At 37.7% G+C, this 19,991-nt stretch overlaps 1 protein-coding gene across 13 annotated transcripts in view; it reads right to left on the reverse strand.

Annotated features, from left to right (window-relative positions):
• Positions 1-480: 480 nt before the first annotated feature.
• Positions 481-19,991, reverse strand: part of phldb2b (pleckstrin homology-like domain, family B, member 2b) — a 57,546-nt gene continuing 38,035 nt past the window's right edge. For 6 of the 13 annotated variants that reach the window (XM_055181317.2, XM_055181318.2, XM_055181314.2 and 3 more), the window contains 12 exons: positions 19,708-19,842; positions 18,922-19,083; positions 17,088-17,258; positions 16,863-17,006; positions 15,532-15,637; positions 15,363-15,377; positions 12,433-12,631; positions 6,667-6,754; positions 5,987-6,133; positions 3,674-3,893; positions 3,505-3,590; positions 481-1,850 (listed from right to left, as the gene is read on the reverse strand). In XM_055181317.2, the coding sequence (XP_055037292.2) occupies positions 1,710-1,850; positions 3,505-3,590; positions 3,674-3,893; positions 5,987-6,133; positions 6,667-6,754; positions 12,433-12,631; positions 15,363-15,377; positions 15,532-15,637; positions 16,863-17,006; positions 17,088-17,258; positions 18,922-19,083; positions 19,708-19,842 (1,614 nt within the window). In that variant the 3' untranslated portion in view covers positions 481-1,709. The remainder of the gene's footprint in view (positions 1,851-3,504; positions 3,591-3,673; positions 3,894-5,986; positions 6,134-6,666; positions 6,755-12,432; positions 12,632-15,362; positions 15,378-15,531; positions 15,638-16,862; positions 17,007-17,087; positions 17,259-18,921; positions 19,084-19,707; positions 19,843-19,991) is intronic. The other 7 variants (XM_055181328.2, XM_055181315.2, XM_055181319.2 and 4 more) reach the window with 6 other exon arrangements.

The following is a 19,991-nucleotide window of genomic DNA, read 5'->3' on the forward strand; positions in this document are numbered from 1 at the left end:
TGTGTTTGAGTCTGATTTCCTCCGACATCAATTATCTCTAAATTGACAAGGCGACGCTTCACAACATGAGGTCCAATCGCCTCTTCCACTGCTAATATATGAGGATGAGTTCAATACGTTCATTTATTATGCTGGGAGCTGTGGGCACACAAGTGTAAGGATGCATTACCAAGAAGATGTGCCACAACAAAGAGAGGGAGATGATGAGAAATTAGGAGAAATGAAAGAGGAAGATGATGGACCACACAAAGGACAGTCGGAAAAAGGGGTTTGGGGTTGTATTTGGGAATACATTTTAGTAAAAAAATAAATAATCTAAATGTGGGACTGATGTCATGCTGCAACCTAACCCTGGTATTCAAATCCTAACACGACTATATATGCAAAAATAAGAACATGCCCGTAGGGTTCAACTGTACAAACACTCATGCACGCATCATGTGGTTGGGTGGTGTTCAAATAATAATGCATGTGTAAATATTTCATCTGCTTCTGTAGGGCGTCTTGTTTATTTCTAATCTTTCTGAAAACCAGTCGAGTAACCTGACAAATCCACTCAGCAACTTGTTATTACTCAAATCCTCAATTTGATTTCCATCCAGCGTATCTTGTCTGCCTAAGGAGATTGAGGTTACATGAGTACAGTACATATACAAGAAAACATCATCAAACCACTACAGAGTGCACTTGAATCATAACAATATACATTTGCTTTATTTTGCATATGCAAAAATGAAGGCACATGCATGGTGAAGTATAAATATTTATCACAAAAGAGTATTAACACGATATTCTAATTCACATATTAAAGCTTAAAGCATGTTAGTATATGTAAATGCATTAGATGTCTGTCGCCCCCTGCTGATCAAAGACTTTAAATTTAATATAAAGAAATAAAGGACATTGTTGTAATAAATGTAAAGCCAGAAAAATAATACAAAATACATCTATTAACCAAAAGCATTTCTGGGATATCTTGAGATAAAATACAAGTAACCATAGCCTGAAAATGCTATAGAATACAGTCTATATTCCTATATGTGCTATGAAGACAAAACATATTCAAAACAAACAGGATTTAATCTTTGCAATACTTGAATTTCAAGCATCTTTAGTGTTACAGAAGATATAAAACCATTATAATAACTGCATCACAAATTCATAAAACCATGAATATGTTTGCATGTCGTATAGCACCGTTGATTATTTATCATATATATGATATAAATGCATAACACTGAAGGCACTGAACCACATGAGTCTATACAAAATCTCTCTACAGCATGTGGACGGTTTGTTTTCATCTTTGGCAGAACAGCTGACAACTGTTTATGGATATAATGTGTGTGTCCCTGAGGTCCTGTACACAAGGTAACAAACAGACCACACACAACGGTGGCACACTGGCACTGAATATCACATAACACATTTTGCTTTATACACACACTTAAAAGAAACAGAAACGACACAGAAACATTCACACAAACACACACACACTAGCAGTTGTAATAATAGGATATGTGCTCCATCATCTGGGCTGCCAAGTAAAAGTTCAAGTAAAGTACTAAGGCAGCCGAGAAGCGTCCAAACACTGTGGATTGAGATCGGATCAAAAATGAAGCTAATAAAAATAGAAGACTAATAACAAAAGATCAGTCCAACAAATTCATATGTTGCACACGTTCCTCCTATTAATGCCGGACAACGTCTTAAATCATAAACTGCGTGTATCCCTCCGCTCCCGTTACGATAACATCCATCCAGATTCGCATGGCCTCTGGTGAGGGTGCCACCATGTAGTACACACGATCATGAGTCTTGACACTGAACGTTAGAGACGGGTTTGGACTCTTGTGGAGAAAAATTTGAGATTTAGAAGTTGGCCTCTAGAGGGCAGCACTTGCACATATATAGGGCTTATTCGATCTACGTCATCAATGTTCGCGGCGGCCATATTGTTGACATAAAACTGTCAGTCTGTCAATTGACAAGCGAGGCAGCGTGGGTATTATGCATGGTATTATCGGTGTAATTTTTTTTAAAACCGCGCGATGGTGTGTGGTGTAATACACGGATGTTCTAACAACAGCAAACAGAACCCCGGAATTACTTTTTATGCGATACCGACTGTCAGAAAACATGAAAGGAGACAGAGGAGTTGAACCAGCGAAGGAGAGACTCCCAATAGCAAAGTCTGTCCCCATCGTTTTACCACAGGTAACGTTAGGGATATATGCTCACAGCAAAGTCTGTCCCCATAATTTGATCACATATGGTTAGCTGTAAGCAGTGGCTGAAACTGCTCTTTCAAATAAGCTGCCATAAATTGAGACAGTTATTCAATTAGTATAAATAACTATATGAACATAATAATAGGTCTGGCATTGATACTAGGTAGGGAATTAAGGGCCGTTCACATAGTTTTGAAAATCGTTTTATATTAAACAGAATAGCGGAGCTCACACCAAAACTATAACAATACAGATACAATGAACGACATCATTGGGATCACTTTCTGAGCGATTTTCCCACCTGATGAAGGATAAACCATTGATAGCATTAAAATCTATTTGAACTTCAAGTGCACGCACGGCCACTTAAAATGACAGTGAAGCTCATTGCTGAGCTCTATAACATTAGATTACCTCCATTTGCTGTGAAAATTGACTACGTAATGCTTTTTAATCTATTACATTAACTAACTGTTATGCCAAAAGGTAAGAGATCACACAAACTATTAGATTCACTGTTTAGAGTTACGCGATACGCAGCGCGTTGAGGACATCTGCAAAAGTTTTTATTACAAGCAATATTAAATGCAAGTGATTTGCGCGAGTGCCGTGAGCGAATTAGCATAAACGTATTGTTTGGTGATGTGGACGATGATATAGTTATCGTTATAGTTATCGTTATAATGTGAACGGTGCTTCAGTGCTTGTATGATGAATGCGGATACTGTATGAACGATATAGTTATAAATATCCGGATAAGTTACGGCTGGCAATAAGGACGGATCTTTACTTAAGGCTATTGGGTCTATTTGATATTGTTCCACAATAATCAAGCTCATCTTCTCTTAATACAGACGAGATTAAGCCATTAGGCTACTGCTCCCCTTGACTCAAATCTACGTGCGGCTAGGGGCAGGACAGATGTCATGTCAACAAGATGGCCGCGGCGAGCGACTTCCGGTGTTTGCGAATAAGCCCTATACTTGCACATATAAACGTGTGTTTCTCAACCAGGGGGCCTCAACAGATTACCAAGGGGGCCTAAAGATCATTCAATTAATCAAAATAAGACAAAACAAGCATTAAAATCAAGATATTTTGTTTATACTTTGTTATTTTTGTGCTCGAGTACATTTTATTTGGTAAAAATGAATGAGTAGGAGGGGCTTCAAATGTTGTGGGGGCCCTGAAGTGAGAAAAGTTGAGAACCACTAATGTAAACGACTGTAAATGTACTGCAAATGCTGTTGGTTTGCAGTATTACTTTTGTTACCTTGTGTGCACTCTTTAAATGGTCATAATACACTTCCTCTATGGCTTGGAAATAAATGACTCCTTTTAGTTTGGCCTCATGTTTATCTGCAAAAATAATGAAATACTCAGCGTTTATGTCACTTGTATCGACCAAATGTAAATGGATCTTCCAAGAAGTGGATTCGGACCTGAATAGTAGGATAAGGTCCTCCGGTTGCGGTCAAAGACGAACCAGCGCTTCTTCCAGGTTTTGATTTTGCCCCCCATCTTAATAAGGAAGCCCCTGCAAGTTTTTTCTGTGATGGATACGTGGAAACAGGTCTCGGTGTTGTGGCCGGCTGAATCGATGTGGGCGCGAAGGTCAAAGTCATCCTTCCTTACCGGTAGGTAGCGCGTTAGCGGACGAGACTGAGGGTCAAAGGTCACAGTCAGTCGATATGAAAGACGTTACGAAGAAACACGAGTGAATAATACATATATTTAAAACTAGATTTGTATATAATCTGATCATTTGGGTAATGCATATGAAGAGTTTGCTTGCAAAACGTGATAAATGCCATTTTAAAAAAATTTGTTACCACCAAAATCAGTATTGTATTAGGTCCGTATTAAAAAGGAAATTCTTAATTTTACACAAAATCCAATATCTGCCTTGATAATCTGTCATCTTTTCTCCCTTTTTTCCCAAAATGCGATATACGGCAGTCCTTCTTCTCTGCAGAATGCAATAAATCCGCTCAGCAAATCACAGCGCACCATTACACTGTAAACAACAATAGCGGTGCGTTGAATACACACAGAATCCTAGTTTTCCTCATCTACTTTGTACTTCGTGATCATCAAACAAACAAAAACAAAATAATACTTTGATGGCATTGATAAACCTGTGGTGGTTTTCTGTGGCGGGGAAGAAATGTAAGCCACTCGGGCAAAAGAAAAATGCCGGCTGTTGCTTCTCACATGACAGCATCAAGCTTCTGTCATGCTAAAACTTTGACCTCAGCGGATCTTATGAAAAACTTTTCAATATTTTACTTTGAGTCAACGAAAATCGAGCAGGACCAAAACATTTTACAGCTGATCGCTGTCAAAAAAGTTCAGCGACGACGTCCCAAGTATAAGCGCAGCAATGACAGTGTTCTTAATATGACAAAGTAAGTGTTTTGATTAATGCTATTAATATTTATTTTTTTAATCAGTAAATACCACTAGTCAACTAAATGAATATAACATGACAAAGATGAATGCACATTTATATATTTTTTGGATCATGGATTTATTGCATTTTGCTGAAAAAATTATCAGTTTTTATAATAAATGTTTGAAAATCAAATTATGGATTTTAATTTCAAATGTTATTATAACCTTAAGATGCTATGTGAAAGTTTGTAACAGAAAATAGTGGTTTTCATCTCTTCACTTTCTTGGTATAGAAAACAAATTTTTACCCAAATTAGTAAAAATGGATTTATTGTGTTTTGGAACCAAACTCTTCATATATTCTAGTCCTTAAATATGGCATGGGTACCTGGAAATCCTTTTATGTTTTGACATTTTACGCATTTTATACCCACCGGGGTTTAAATTACTTGGTTAATAAAGTTTCTTTGGCAAACTTTGGTATCATTAAAGGACAAGTTTGGTATTTTACACTTAAAGCCCTGTTTTCGGATTGTTTATAATGAAATAGAACGGTTTTGACTGAAATTTCGACATATGCGGCTGCCCCGAGAAGTTTCGGGGTGTTTGTTGTTTCACCTCCCACCTCTATAATGGGTCTATAGGTGCACTGGAACAATCCTTCCTAAAATGCATTAAACTTTCATTTACAGAGACGTGAAACTCACCGAGTGGTCAGGGGTGTTCACTGATATGCTCACACAAAAATCGCTGCAAAAGACGCTCTTCAACAGGTGTTTTAGCATTCGTTGTAAACTTAAGGACCTATTTTTCCAAACGCCTCACACCGGTATATTCTTCTGTTAAGAGCTTGAATAATAGACACTCCAGCCCAGTTGGTGGCGATAATCCACCTTTGTCAATTTCAAGAATACAAACGGGTTCCCGGTGTGGAGTAATACCGTACCTCACAGCACATCTAATACAAGACAATGGAGTTGGACAAAAACTAGATAAAACCTGTTGGAAAGCATAATTTGCAGCGTTTTTTGTGTGAGCATATCAGTGAACACCCCTGACCACTCGATAAGTTTCACGTCTCTGTAAATGAAAGTTTAATGCATTTTAGGAAGGATTGTTCCAGTGCACCTATGCAGCCATTGTAGAGGTGGGGGTGATACAACAAACACCCGAAAATTCTCGGGCCAGCATCATATGTCGAAATTTCTGTCAAAACCGTTCTATTTCATCGTAAACAATCTGAAAACAGGGCTTTAAGTGTAAAATACCCAACTTGTCCTTTATAGCACACCCTAAGTATAAGCAATAGTAATATTGTTGTACGCATTTGTGGTTCATCACCATGTGTGCTTAAATCTCACCTGTGCTCGCTGTTTCTCGCGGAGCTTCACTTCTCTCTCGATGAGTTTCTGCCTCCTGCTGGTCTCTTCCTGCAATCTCTTTTCCAGCTCCTCTCGCCGCCTCCTTTCCTCCTCAAGGGCTCGACTCTTGCTCTCCATCTCTCTCTCCTGTCACATAAACAAATGCCATTGTTCTGTTTAAATACTCACTAATAAAATGTTTAAAGCTGCACGATTATTGTACAAGCACCATCTCCCATGAAAAACATCACAAACAGGAAGAACGACTCATTTCCAGCAATGCTGTTGTATTTCAAGCCAAATTTGTTACAGATCACGGCTGACTGAAAAACTTCTAAGACAATAAACAAGCTGTTTAAAATCTAAAACACTTGTTACCAAATGTGTTCCATTTATCATTTGGGTTTATGATCTGTAGAAGTATCTGGATTTGATTTTCATGGCTTTTTTAACCATTTACATGTTGCCCATTACTGTAATTAAAAACCTCTTTAACTTCTACATTTATGCATTTGGCAGATCCTTTTTATCCTAAGCAACTTACAGTGCATTACACGGTATACATATTATCAGTATCTGTGTTTCCTGGGTTCGAACCCGTGACCTTTTGTGCTGCTAATGCAATGCTCTACCACTAATCTGTATTGGTATATAAGATGTTTGCATCTCCATATTATTACCCTGTGCTCCAGGAGCCTGTTTCTCTCCACCTGAGCCTCTCGGAGAAGACGTTCCATCTCTTCCATCTTCGAAACGTTGGTGCTGGCACTACCAAAAATAACATACAGGATAAATCATCATTTTGCTCCTTAACAGCAGACCTCCCACAATCTAATACCAAGCCGGTGAGCCATTACGGTTAGTTTATGTCCGAGACGTGCAAACGTAAACCTGTCGTACGTGGGGTGGCGCATATGTATACAGGCTGTAGTCGGAGAACACAGAAGGAATCAATAAAGTTGTCCAGTGCTGGAATGTATTAACAGTCGAGACAGAAAAGGCCTGGGAGCTCCGCCCATCGTCTTGACACTGATGCTTTCCATTTAGACTTCAAACAAAACACGTGGAATAGATCTGACTAGTCCCTCCTTCATGTACAACTACAATTTTACACTAAAATTCCCCCTCCCCCCCATGAAGAACATATAGGTATCATAAAATCTGTATCAAACCCCATACCGCCCCATTTGGCATTATAGGTCCTGCTAAAACCACAACTGTCAATGAAATAAAAGACAGCTCCATGATGCCTTTCTTAAGATGCTTGTAACTTTTTTAAAGATGTTTTTAATTTCCTGAAGAAAACAGCAGGTTTTAGACTTGCATAATGAAATATTGCTGCTGTCATGACAGTCAGCCCGCATCCTGTTTTCTGCTGCTTTGCATAAAAACCAACATATAACAGGACAGTCTTGGCAGTGTCTATGTGGTTATAGATATTTAAAGAGTACCTCGACTATGAAGACTTGTATGCTTTAATACTTTATATTTGCCACCGCCTACTAAATTCAGTTGTTAAAAACATGAAATATTTTAATTATTTAAAAAAACACGTAATACACATTTTAACCTGTAGATGCCACCATTATGGTCCGCGTGTAGTGAGATAAGAATTTTAAAAAAATCTTTAAAAAACGTTTTTTTTAAAAGCATGCATCAGGTTTATTTCAATGCACATAGTGTATTTATGTTAATTTTAAGCAATAAAAAATTTAATTTGCACCATTTTTATGAAAGTTAAGACTGAATGGAGCTGAAATTCAAATGGTGTAACCGCCAATTGCGCCAAAGAATTAGAAATATTAAATATTTTAACCTTGATGGCATGTAAGCGTAATCATCAAGAAAAAAAAATTAAAATATAATTTTATTTTTTATTTCTAAATATACATTTTAATGTCTTTTTGTAATATTTGTCCTAACATATACTGTAAACAGCTCTGTTTTCTGAATAATCTTTGACAAATGATTCAAAAATGTATGTAAAAAAATCATACTACACTAAACTAGATGATTATATTTTATTACACATTTTTTATGAATATATTTATATTTAAACATAAAATACTAGTTACACCAATTGACACAGACTGGTTACACCACATTGACATTTTTGCAATTATCCCCCAAATATTCATTCAAAATGAAATAAAACCAGAAATTTTAGACTTAGTCCTCAAAAAAGAGAATGTATGCAAGTAATCTGCAAATTTATTTTACATTTTTTTTAACCCTTTTACATTTAATTGAACCATGCGGATATACAAAATAATTACCGTCACGTCATTGACCCAAATATTAAAGGAATAGTCTACTCATTTTCAATATTAAAATATGTTTTTACCTTAACTAAGAATTGTTGATACATCCCTCTATCATCTGTGTGCATGCACGCAAGCGCTGGAGCGCGCTGCGACGCTTCGATGGCATTTGGCTTGGCCCCATTCATTCAATGGTACCATTTGGAGATGGAGTTGGAGGTGACCAGGCACATCAGCGTTTTTCCTATTTAAGATGAGCGGGTTTGGTGGTACAAAGTGGAGCGTGGCGTTTTTCTGGGCGGATTTAGAAGAGGAGCTACATTTTGTGGCGTAATAGCAGTTTTGAGAGTACTTCGACTCGCCTGAAAAGTCCGCTCCCCTTCTAACTCTCATAATGGGAGAGGGAGGGTGTTACTGCGCCGAGTCGAAGTACTCCCATAAGTGATATTACGCCATACAATATAGTTCCTCTTTTAAATCCGCTTAGAACAGCGCTACGTTTTATTTTGTACCACCAAACTTGCTCGTATAACTACTCGTCTTAAATAGGAAAAACGTTGATGTGTTTGGTCACTTCTAACTTTATCTCTAAATGGTAGCATTGACTGAATGGGGCTAAGCTAAATGCTATCGAAGCGTCACAGCGTGCTCCAGCGCTTACGTGCACGCACACAGATGATAGAGGGATGTATCAACAATTCTTAGTTAAGGTAATAACATATTTTAATATTGAAAATGAGTAGACTATTCCTTTAATGTTTTTATTTTTAATGGCATGCAGGTGTCAAGACCGCATACCGCCACCTACTGTCTGTGTGCATTTATAACTCATCTTCCGTTTCACATCACTTTACAATCTGTTTAAAGACTTGTTGTTTACCATGTTTACTTCACTGTTTCGATAATAAAACAGGTTTTGATTGCAACATTTTGACATCATGTGTTGTGATGTAAACAAACCGGCGGCCTCGGAGTAAACATTTTTTAAAAAGTTTATTTAAACTATGACATTTGTACCGTTTTTATTTCGCATTCCTATAGCCAATGCCATTGTTAATCTATTACGCCATACATGTGTTTATAATCAGTGTACTTTTTAAATAGAAAAGAAAAGATTGCAATTCAGTATGCAAATAAACAAAGGAAAGACCACCCATAATTCTGATGTAATGAAAAAAGACCAATCACAATTCAGTTTTCAAATATTACAATGACATCATCGCTGCGGTTAACTTTCAAGCTCTAGTATTGGTTTCTATACCATCTGGTGTAAATTATGCTGTATAAAATTCCTCATAGCACAAGACAGAAAAGCACAGGTATAGATTTGTGTCTATCAGCTGTCAATCATTAATGACACACTGATGCATGACAGTAAACTGGCTTCTGATTCTTCAAGGTGCAAAAAAATAATGCAATTTTTGTTTTTGTCAAGTCAAGAGGTTTTAAATCACATTTAAAGATCATGCAAATCATATAGAAGTCAACATTTGCTGTAATAATCCTCAGCATAATCATTTCAGCCGATCCACAAGTAGAATCAAACACAAACACAATCCTCTATGCCTACAGCAGATATGTAATGGAAAAACAAACAAAACAACTCTTATGTCATGTTTTTACAACTTCTTCATTCAATCCTAACACATATCTACATCAATTCCTTCACAACCATCTACCCATCTTGCTCACTAGCTTAACATCTGGTCTCCCTGTTTCCACCTCATCCATGCACTGTGCATTCCTCTCAGATCTTCTATCTTTATAGTATCTTACCGGTAATGCTGAAGATACACGGAGGTCATTCTTGCTCTAGAACTCGCAAAACCCAACGAACCACAAGAGAGTAGGGGAACATACCACACAAAGACCCCAGCGCAGCTCGAACCCGCGCTCTGCAGTTGATTACATTCAAACTGAAGAAAAAAAACCCAAAATCTGTTTCCTCCTGCTGTAATCCGAGTGGATCCATCTCTGAAGCAAAGGAGGGGGTGCACACCGTCATACCCGGGCCCCTCAGAACTCACATTATTCAAACAGCCCAACTCAAATTACACAATCACCGGCCCATTGCCTCCAGCTCAGAAACACGCGCAGAATAAACACTCGAGAGAAATGATCTCGTGTGGTATGTCACATCTGTCACGGTCACTAAGGTCTTTAACTAATCACTCTCACACAAGTAAGGTTGAAGTTTATGGTAACCTACAGCCGTGCATTCAGAAACTATTTCTGGATTACAGATGCTCGGGTTTTACCTGTATTCCTTTTTGGCTGGAACTACAATAGGAGCTTGGAGAAGTTTTGGATTGTGGAAGAGACATATGTTTATGCATCATGGTGAGTTGACACGATCCATCTGTGCGATGTAGATCAAACAACATACACTCACAGATGCTTTCTAAAAATGGCAACATATTTTTATAACTGCTCTCTGGAGTTTTGAACCCGACGGGAGGGGTTTTCTGGAGAATACTGGCATACAGTAACATGCATTCTCGCAATCTAGTGGCAGCATCTAGTGGTGAGATTGTGAATTGCAATGGACGACTCAGTCCACATTTCACGCTCCCTTTTGGAACGCATAGAGAAGCTACGGTAGCCGCCACAGGACAAACACGTCATCGTCTAAGACAATCTAGTGACAAAATACTCTTTATAGAGCAGTTGGCACTTGCTCGTGGGAAATGGTGATTTCCATGTAAGTGAACCAGTGGGTGTATGTAGATAAAAAGGACTCATTCAAAAGGCAATAAAAACAATACAGTTCATTTTGTAAGGCGTTTATACACCACTGATAATATAGTTATATATTATATTGCATTTCTGTCAAGAAATCCTTTTTAAAGTAACACAATGCACCTTTAAAAGTTTATAGTATATTGGTGTATTGGGCAGTGTTATATCATATGGCGCAGACGCTACTTTAGTGACTAAGTTTTATTCCTGGCTCGTGGTCCTTTGTCGATCCTGTACCCTTCTCTCCACCCTGTACTTTCCTGTCCTCTCCTTACATACTGTCTGTCAAATAAAGGCACAAATTGCCCCCCCCCAAAAAAAACTTAAAAAAGGTTATGCAATGCACATCAATAATACTAGGATACAAAGATTACTGTGTCATCTGCATACATTTGGGAATTGACATTAAGACAAATCATTTATATACAAGGAAAATAAAAGTGGACCCAAGATCGAGCCCTGCGGAACACCTGCAGATCTAGAAATAGCATCTGATTGTTGATTCCTAACTCTAACAAACTGAGTCCGATGTGTTAAATAAGATTCAACCCATTTAATGGTGCGTGAAGAGAAGTTAAATGTTTGCAATTTAGATAGTAAAATTTCATGATTAATGGTATTAAAAGCTTTTTTTAAATCAAGAAGAATTGCACCAACTACACCTTCTCTTTCCAACAGTGACTTGACTTTTTCCAACAAAATAGCAATTGGCTGTTTCTGTTGAATGATTAATACGGAAACCGAATTGATTTGGATGTAAAGGATTGGAACTAGTATTAAGATGTCATTTGTTCTTAAGTTTTTCTGCCACCTTGGAAAACACCGGGTGGATACTAATGGGTCTATAGTTGTAGATGGACATGTGATCGCCTCTTTTAAATACAGGAAAGACATCAGCCAATTTCCACACATTTGGGAACAATTTTCGTAACTGGGTAGGCTAATGATTTAGAGAGATCAATGAGATTTAAGGATCCCCCCCCCCAGAAATCTTACAAATGTCTCTGCAAGAAGAGATCTTAATGTCACAAACTGATGAGATTTCAACATTTCTCATCAAATGTATCCAGATTATTTTTGCTCCACACTGTTTTGGATTTTAACAATTGTCTCATTTGTTTCTATTTTTATTTCTGCTAAGCAATGTCACTAAAGACATCTAAAAATTAAATGAAACAAACCTGAGCAATCTCTGAGCATTTTCCTCTGGGTAATTTATTCCACTATAAATAAAAATGATAAATAAATAATAAAAAGTATACAATATAAATCTAATGTGCAGATTTCTGTATTTTTCCGTTATTAAATGCTTTTTTGGCATTGCCATTTATATTTATTGGTATGATTTGGGAGGACATTCCATTTTTAAATGTATGCATTTGGCAAACGTCATATTTTTGATATGAAATCCAGCACAGCGTCAAGTTACAATGGGCATTGCCTTACCTCGAGACATTGTCGGGTGAGCAGGCGGAGATGCTTGTGTCCATGCTATCTGAGCTGTCCACGCTCAGCGTGTCGAAGGTACGGCCGTTGTCTTGATAACCGAATGAGTCAAGATAAACGTTTGTCTGCGAGGATGCACGACCGCTGAGATTATCCGACCTTGTTCTGTGGTCCTCACCGATGTGTTGCTGGCTGTGTCCTGTCAAACCAAACAAACAATGAAATCAAAAATTCAGCAATGAACGTCTTAATTATCAAGCACGCCTTATCCCACGTACCGTAGACTTCTTCCTATTAGAGTTTCAGTGCTATTGTAGCTTTACCTGAGATAGCAACATCACCACCAGGGGGTGGTTCACCATTCCTGCTGCCCAGTTCGGTGACCTCTGGGCGGTCAGTGCCCAGTGCACCCTTACCCTGTTCACAAAGACCAGCCACTGTGCAATGATATCTTGACTATATGTAAGAGAAAGCTTAAAGGTATCTTAAATCCCAACACTTATTCAGCTAGAAGTCCAAAACCAAATGACAGACTGATATATCCGAGCTTGCTGTCTAGTTAAGTGTTTCCCTTTTGGAGATGTGGAGTTTAAGTTAAAATCAGCAGTTATAGAGTGGCTGTAGTTAGTCCAACGGATGTGAGACTCCACTATTAACCTTGATAACATCAACCACAGCGTACAGAAGCGCAGACACACCTCTCTGATGGTCCTACCCAGAGGACCTCTCATCTGAACAACACAGCCAAGCGTTTCATCTATATTATTAAAATGTGAACATGAAACATTACAACTTCACTAAAGTTTGGTTGTTCTCGCAACAATAAACCTGGGAAGTAAAATTATGTATTTAAGTTCAGTCTGGTTGAGATGGATGTTTGTCACAAACACAAATGAAAGAGTTTCCTGTCTTCCCAGCATTCTTTCACTATCTTCACCAGACAAATAAATAAACAAACGTAAAAAGTTTCCACCCGGTTGGAATAAACAGTTCCTATTGGTCAAAAGACACAATGCCTTATAAGCAGATGTTTCACTTTAATTGGTCTTGATTTGGTTTCTTTAAATATTCTGCTTTATGTACAGACAAGAATTAAATCCAGTGACAAAGAAAGTGCTAGTACAGCGTTAAGATTAAATAGAAAATCTATTTAGTATATAAATATATAAGTAATGCAATGTACAATAAATGTCGAATAAATATTTGGTGTGCCCAGAGCACATATGTAAGTTTTAGCTCATATAAACACCATATAAATAATTTATTGTAGCATGTTAAAATTGCCACTTTGTAGGTGTGTGCAAAAATGTGCCGTTTTGGGTGTGTCCTTTAAAAAGCAAATGAGCAGATAAAACACAAACACTGATCACAATAATGGTGGTTTGTTGCAATTAAATCTCAATTGTGCTTTTCTCTGCACTAAATGGCACTGCTGTGGTTGGATAGTGCAGATTAAGGGGCAGTATTATTATAATAAGAGCTCCTTATGACATCATAAGGAGAGCCAAATTTCAACGACCTATTTTTTCATGTGCTTGTAGATAATGGTTTCCCAAAACTAAGTTACTGGGTTGATCTTTTCCACATTTCACAAAAATATGTTATTACCTTAACTAAGAATTGTTGATACATCCCTCTATCATCTGTGTGCGTGCACGTAAGCGCTGGAGCGCGCTGCGACGCTTCGATAGCATTTAGCTTAGCCCCATTCATTCAATTGTACCATTTAGAGATAAAGTTAGAAGTGACCAAACACATCAACGTTTTTCCTATTTAAGACGAGTAGTTATACGAGCAAGTTTGGTGGTACAAAATAAAACGTAGCGCTTTTCTAAGCGGATTTAAAAGAGGAACTATATTTTATGGCGTAATAGCACTTTTGGGAGTACTTCGAAGTCCGCTCCCCTTCTCACTCTCATAATGGGAGAGGGAGGGTGTTACTGCACCGAGTCAAAGTACTCCCAAAAGTGCTATTACGCCATAAAATATAGTTCCTCTTTTAAATCCGCTTAGAAAAGCGTTACGTTTTATTTTGTACCACCAAACTTGCTCGTATAACTACTCGTCTTCAATAGGAAAAACATTGATGTGTTTGGTCACTTCTAACTTTATCTCTAAATGGTACAATTGAATGAATGGGGCTAAGCTAAATGCTATCGAAGCGTCACAGCGCGCTCCAATATTTTAATATTGAAAATGAGTAGACTATTCCTTTTAGTTCAACCAATGGTGAGGCTCAAAGACAGGGTGATGCGGGAGCCAGGAAGTATATCGCTATCTGAAATATTGCCAAAGACGGCGTTACAGGGACGCATGAAGTATGGCAAGGGAGACACAGTGTCTCGTTCCCTTCTCAGGGAAAAACAGTTACATACGTAACCAGAGATGTTTTCATGTCTCAAACACAACTATGCAAAAAAGCATTTTGGTATGAATCAACATTCATACAGAAAATATAAGCATTTAAAGAAAACAGTTTAGCACGTGTGCTTAAAAAGTCTAGAAATTTTATGATATTATCCCACACTACACAGGGAATAATATGGATTTTTTTCCAGAAAACTTCTTGCATAAAATAGATTCAAGCACTTTTAATGACCTGTATCAATGTATGTATATTTTAAAAAACATTCCAGGGCCTTAAATTGATGTACTATGTTGATTTGCTTAACCAAAACATTCTTTGTGAAAAGAACAAGGATGAAACAAGGTAGTAGATGGCAGGATAATAAATGGCTTTGGTGGATAAAAAAAAACATGCAATAAAAAATGGTTTTCCCTTTCGATTAAACAATGAGAGGTGACATCGGTTAAGGTTAAAATCTAATGATGCGATAAATGGACACCCATGAAAAAAACACCTTACATTATGTAACAGACACATCTACAGTAAACTACATCAGGCAGAAAGACCTCACACGGTACCCTACCTTTCTTAGATCTGCCTGCAGGAAGGAGAAAGCAATCTAAGATTAGTTCCACTAAAAGCCATTAAGATCGAAAACTACACTTTCTATGCATATTAGTTTAAGTTAAATCCCACATAACAACACTGTATATTTTAAACAGAGTGAATGTTTGAGGTGGAGAGAGTCTTACCTTTGTGCAAGCGGTGTGTTTCCATTTGTGTCTCTTTGGGAGAGACGGCGAGAGCTCGGTTCAACACGCTTCCACAGCTGGAGCTTTGAGCTAAAGGCGGATGAGACTGAACACAAGAGGATGATGTTAGTGTGGGCGATGACTATATATTTAAACACGTTTATTAGGCTTGGATAACAGCACCCAAAAGTAGAAATCAATAATTGCCTAAAATAGTAAAAAGGGCTTTGAAATGAAACTTCTGGTAACATTGAGTTATGACAAAGTTTGAACTGATTCACTGAATCATGTCAATGAACCAGTTCAAAACTCTGTTTGCATCATAAGTGAAAAATGTTCATAGAAGTGTCAGTTTAAAGAACTTAAAATCTAATTCACAGGAATTAAATCAAACTTCACAACTCTATCAACAATGTACTGCATCACAGTTTAATAATAAAAATACAGATTGTTTATGAAATATTAGCTATAATATTCAATTTCAATTCAATTGTATTTATATAGCACTTTTCACAATTGTTTAATTGTTTCAAAGCAGCTTTACATTAACTCTTTTGCCGTCATTGACGAGAAACCTCGTCAATCAAGAGAAAACGCTTCCCTGCCAATGACAAGAATTTCCGTCTTTCCGCAATACCGCTATTATCCACCAGGTGGCGCCCTTCCGCAACTTTTTAAACCCGGAATTATTGCCCTATGGCAAGCAGCTGCATGTCCGTGTCTGTTTTAAAGATCGCTCTGAATGGGATCTCTATGAAAAGTCCGTCACAAAAATTGAATTATCTCAGCTTTTTGCTCAAAATGTGGTGTTTTTGCAGAAACCTACCCATATTCAAAAGCTGATTACAAAAGAACCACTGAAGGTAGGATGAAAAGTTTTTTTTTTGGTGGGTATATTGTATGTTTATATATGTAAAGAAGAACATTTTCTAGAAGGCATTAAACTTTGGTGAAAATCATGAAAAACGCTGGCGCTGGCTGGCAACTTATTTTTTTAAAAACGCTGGCGGTGAAAGAGTTAAGATGCAGGCAAAATCACAGAAAAATCATAAAACATAAGCAGCAGAATACAGTGGTTAAGATTAGCCATACTAGAGAGTGTAGTAATAATGTAACGTATATAAGAGGGTGCAAAGTTAAGTCAATATCAGCAGACTCCTTAGGGGTTGAAAAAACCCTAGGAGAAAAACCCTGTGGGAAAAGTCCTAAGAGGGGAAAAACCCTTGGGAGTGAGCCAGGCATAGCTGATTCTATAGAGGATATATTATATAATAGGTACGATTATATTGGTATATAAGTGTATGTATGCTTGTGTAAGTGTGTATACATACTTTGCTGGGCACGTTACGACCAAGTGTGGCGCATGTAAACTGTGGAGTCACAGTGGGCTGGGTCTTCTTCCTAGGAAGAGTGTCGCTCGAATGAGATCCGCCCTCCTTCCCGTACCGTTTCCTTTCCTCTAGTGTGCGGAAATGCTGAGGAACAGAATATTTCATGTGAGCGTTGCAGTAATAATTGTACTCGTTTGTACAAACAGGCCTACAAACAAGGTTTACCTGCCTGTGGCGACGCAGTTTTTTGGCAGGTAGAGGAGGAGGAGAAGGGTTGAGGAAGGTCGCTAAGTCCTCAGGCCAGTGCACAGAGGGTGATTTAAGGTTGGGGTGAGAGCATGGGGTGGAAGAGGAAGGAGAATTGAAGGGAGGTAGTGAACAGAAAGGAGAAAAGAGCTTTGGTAAATGAAGGAAGGGGGTGGAAAAGAAGAGCCAATCAGGAAACAAATATGGCAGAAGGTTGGCCAACAGGAAGGTTAGTTTAAAGTCGTCATATTTAAAAAAAGTTTGATGTACCATGTAAATACTGTATGTAGTAACTTTAAAGGCACAATATGTAAGTTTTGCATTAAAGAGCACATATTGTCCGATTCACTTTTTTACATTTTCTTTTTCTTAGTTTATGTTAATGATATGCAAAAGGTACAAACTCCAAAGTAATTGATGATGCGAGTTATCGCCTCCAACGTAAATCTCTTTTCTTGGACTACAACAAACACACGGATTGTATGCAACAGTTTACTTCCTGGGATTGATGATGTACAGAAGACCGACATTATCATAATTCCTTAAAAGCGCTCTAAGCGAATTGACGCGTTTTAGACCATAAAACATTTTTTGTTACATACAGCAAACATCTCCTCACTATCTGTTTGCTGCCTGTCCGCTGATCAAACTGTAAAAAAACGCGATCTCTGTAGACAGCTCAGGCTCGACAAACCGCAATATCAACATAGTGGCCAAACCTAGCACAACAAAACATAACAAAGTGTTCCAGCCAATAAATGACAATTAATACATTCCTATCTTTATTCAATGCATACACTTAATCTTTGTACAGCGCCTCGTGAATGTGTTAGCATTTAGCCTAGCCCCATTCATTCCTTAAGATCCAAACCGGGATGAATTTAAAAGCCACCAAACACTTCCATGTTTTCCCTATTTAAAGACATGAGTAGTTACACAAGTAAGTATGGTGGCACAAAATAAAATGTGGCAATTTTTCAAGTGGAGAAAAAAAAGAGAACTATATTGTATGGCGGAAGAGCACTTAGTTTGCAGCACTTCGACCTCGGGTGCAATAATATTGACGGAAGTTTGAGCGAAAGGGGGAGTAGTCAGGAGTGATGTTACTGCGAGCTGAGGTCAAAGTCAAAAGGGTAGGGCGGGACTTGAATTCGTCCATCAAAAACTGATTGGATCGTTTTAAGTTGGGTCATGTGGATAGTTGCTAATCGCTGCAATCTTTTCCCAGGCCCCGCCCAGATGTCATAGCTCGTGACGGGAAATAAAGAGAGATTGTTTTGAGAAGAGGAGATGTTTTTTTTAAGATTAAAATGAAAAATAATGAAGTTTACAGATAAGTCATTTGTAATAAATACCACAGTATTTACAAAAATAAGTTTTTTATTTTAATTTTATTGTGACCAAGTATTTACTTATTCAAAAAACTAGTGACTCAAGACAGTATGTGATTTTGGACACAGCCTACATCTTCCCTCATTTCATGCTCCTTCACAGCATTGCCTATATATTATTGTTTCCTGACCTCTAGTGGTGAAAATTACATACTGCGCCTTTAAGACACATACTAGTTTAGTTATTTCATGTTAGCTATAGTATTAAATAATTATAATATTACCAAAACAAGATGTGATTACTTTAAAACAACAATTCAAGTTAAACAGATAAAACAGAACACACAAAAAAATCTGGAATTATGAGAAAGAAAACCACACACTGATCATGTAACTTGACCTTATACTCAATATTTCCTGTATAATGGCAACCTGGACACTCCTAAATCCTAAAATACACTAACCATCCTGATCACACACACCTCACCCTCTCCTGGTAGGGCAGTGCTCTTTGCAGGACTGGCTTCAGTCTCTGTGGCAGGGGCGTCAGGGGAGAGCTCGGCTTGGGTAGGGAGGGGGGCTGGGGTGGGGTCTACCCCCAGTTGAGAGTACAGTTCAGTGAGCTCATTGACTGTGACATAGCCCTGTGGAATAAACCGTTTGAAAAACGGTGGAGAGATGAAGAGGAGGTAGAAAAATAGATTCAAGTAGGTTAAAAAATCATTATTAATAAGCAAATTAATAACTATAAGATGAAACAATGAATATTAAAAAATCTGTTAATGTTTATTGGATAATTCAAAACAAGAAATTAAATGTAAAAGGTGATGCAAGTAATTTTTTTGCTTTGCTCTTTCCCAAATTAATACGAGTAGACTATAATGTATAAATGAGCCATTCACAAAAATGTAAACAAATGACCCTGAAATCCAGGCTAAAGTCTCATGAACTAATTCTGAGATTAGGAGCACCAATATTTGATTTCACATTGATTTAATCAAAATAATATTTTAAAAAAAAAATCTTATATGTAGAAAATGACCAAAAATGACTTTTTTTTACAGACTGGATCACATATTTGGAATTTAATTTGTTGCCACTAATAGTGTAGAAATTACACACCTCACCTTTGAAGCACTGACAAAAAAGTCAAAATGGAAAATATTAGTATGTTATTTTTAATATCAACTGTTTAAGCATGTTAGGAAATTTCGGAAAGCAGCATATAAGGAACATTATCTTGCATGCACACAGGGCTAGTGCGTTACCTCTGCATTTTTGATAGACAGAGAGGAAAGAAGGGAAGAAAACATCAGCAGGTCGGCAGGAAGTGCAGACTGAGTTTTGTGGGCATGGCGAGATTCACTATGAGGCAGACAAACGTCAGCCAATTGGACGCAGTCCTGGAATAAAGGGAAACAGACACGTTTCCAAATACAGAAACGTTTGAGCAAACACAAATAACCTTCTGCGACTGAAGGTTTCCAAGAGGAAAGAGTTGTGATTGGGCCTTGAGTGTTGCAGGAAACCAATAAATCAAAGTGAAAACATA

The sequence above is a fragment of the Misgurnus anguillicaudatus genome, chromosome 25 (genome assembly GCF_027580225.2).
Source record: "Misgurnus anguillicaudatus chromosome 25, ASM2758022v2, whole genome shotgun sequence".
NCBI lineage: Eukaryota > Metazoa > Chordata > Actinopteri > Cypriniformes > Cobitidae > Misgurnus > Misgurnus anguillicaudatus.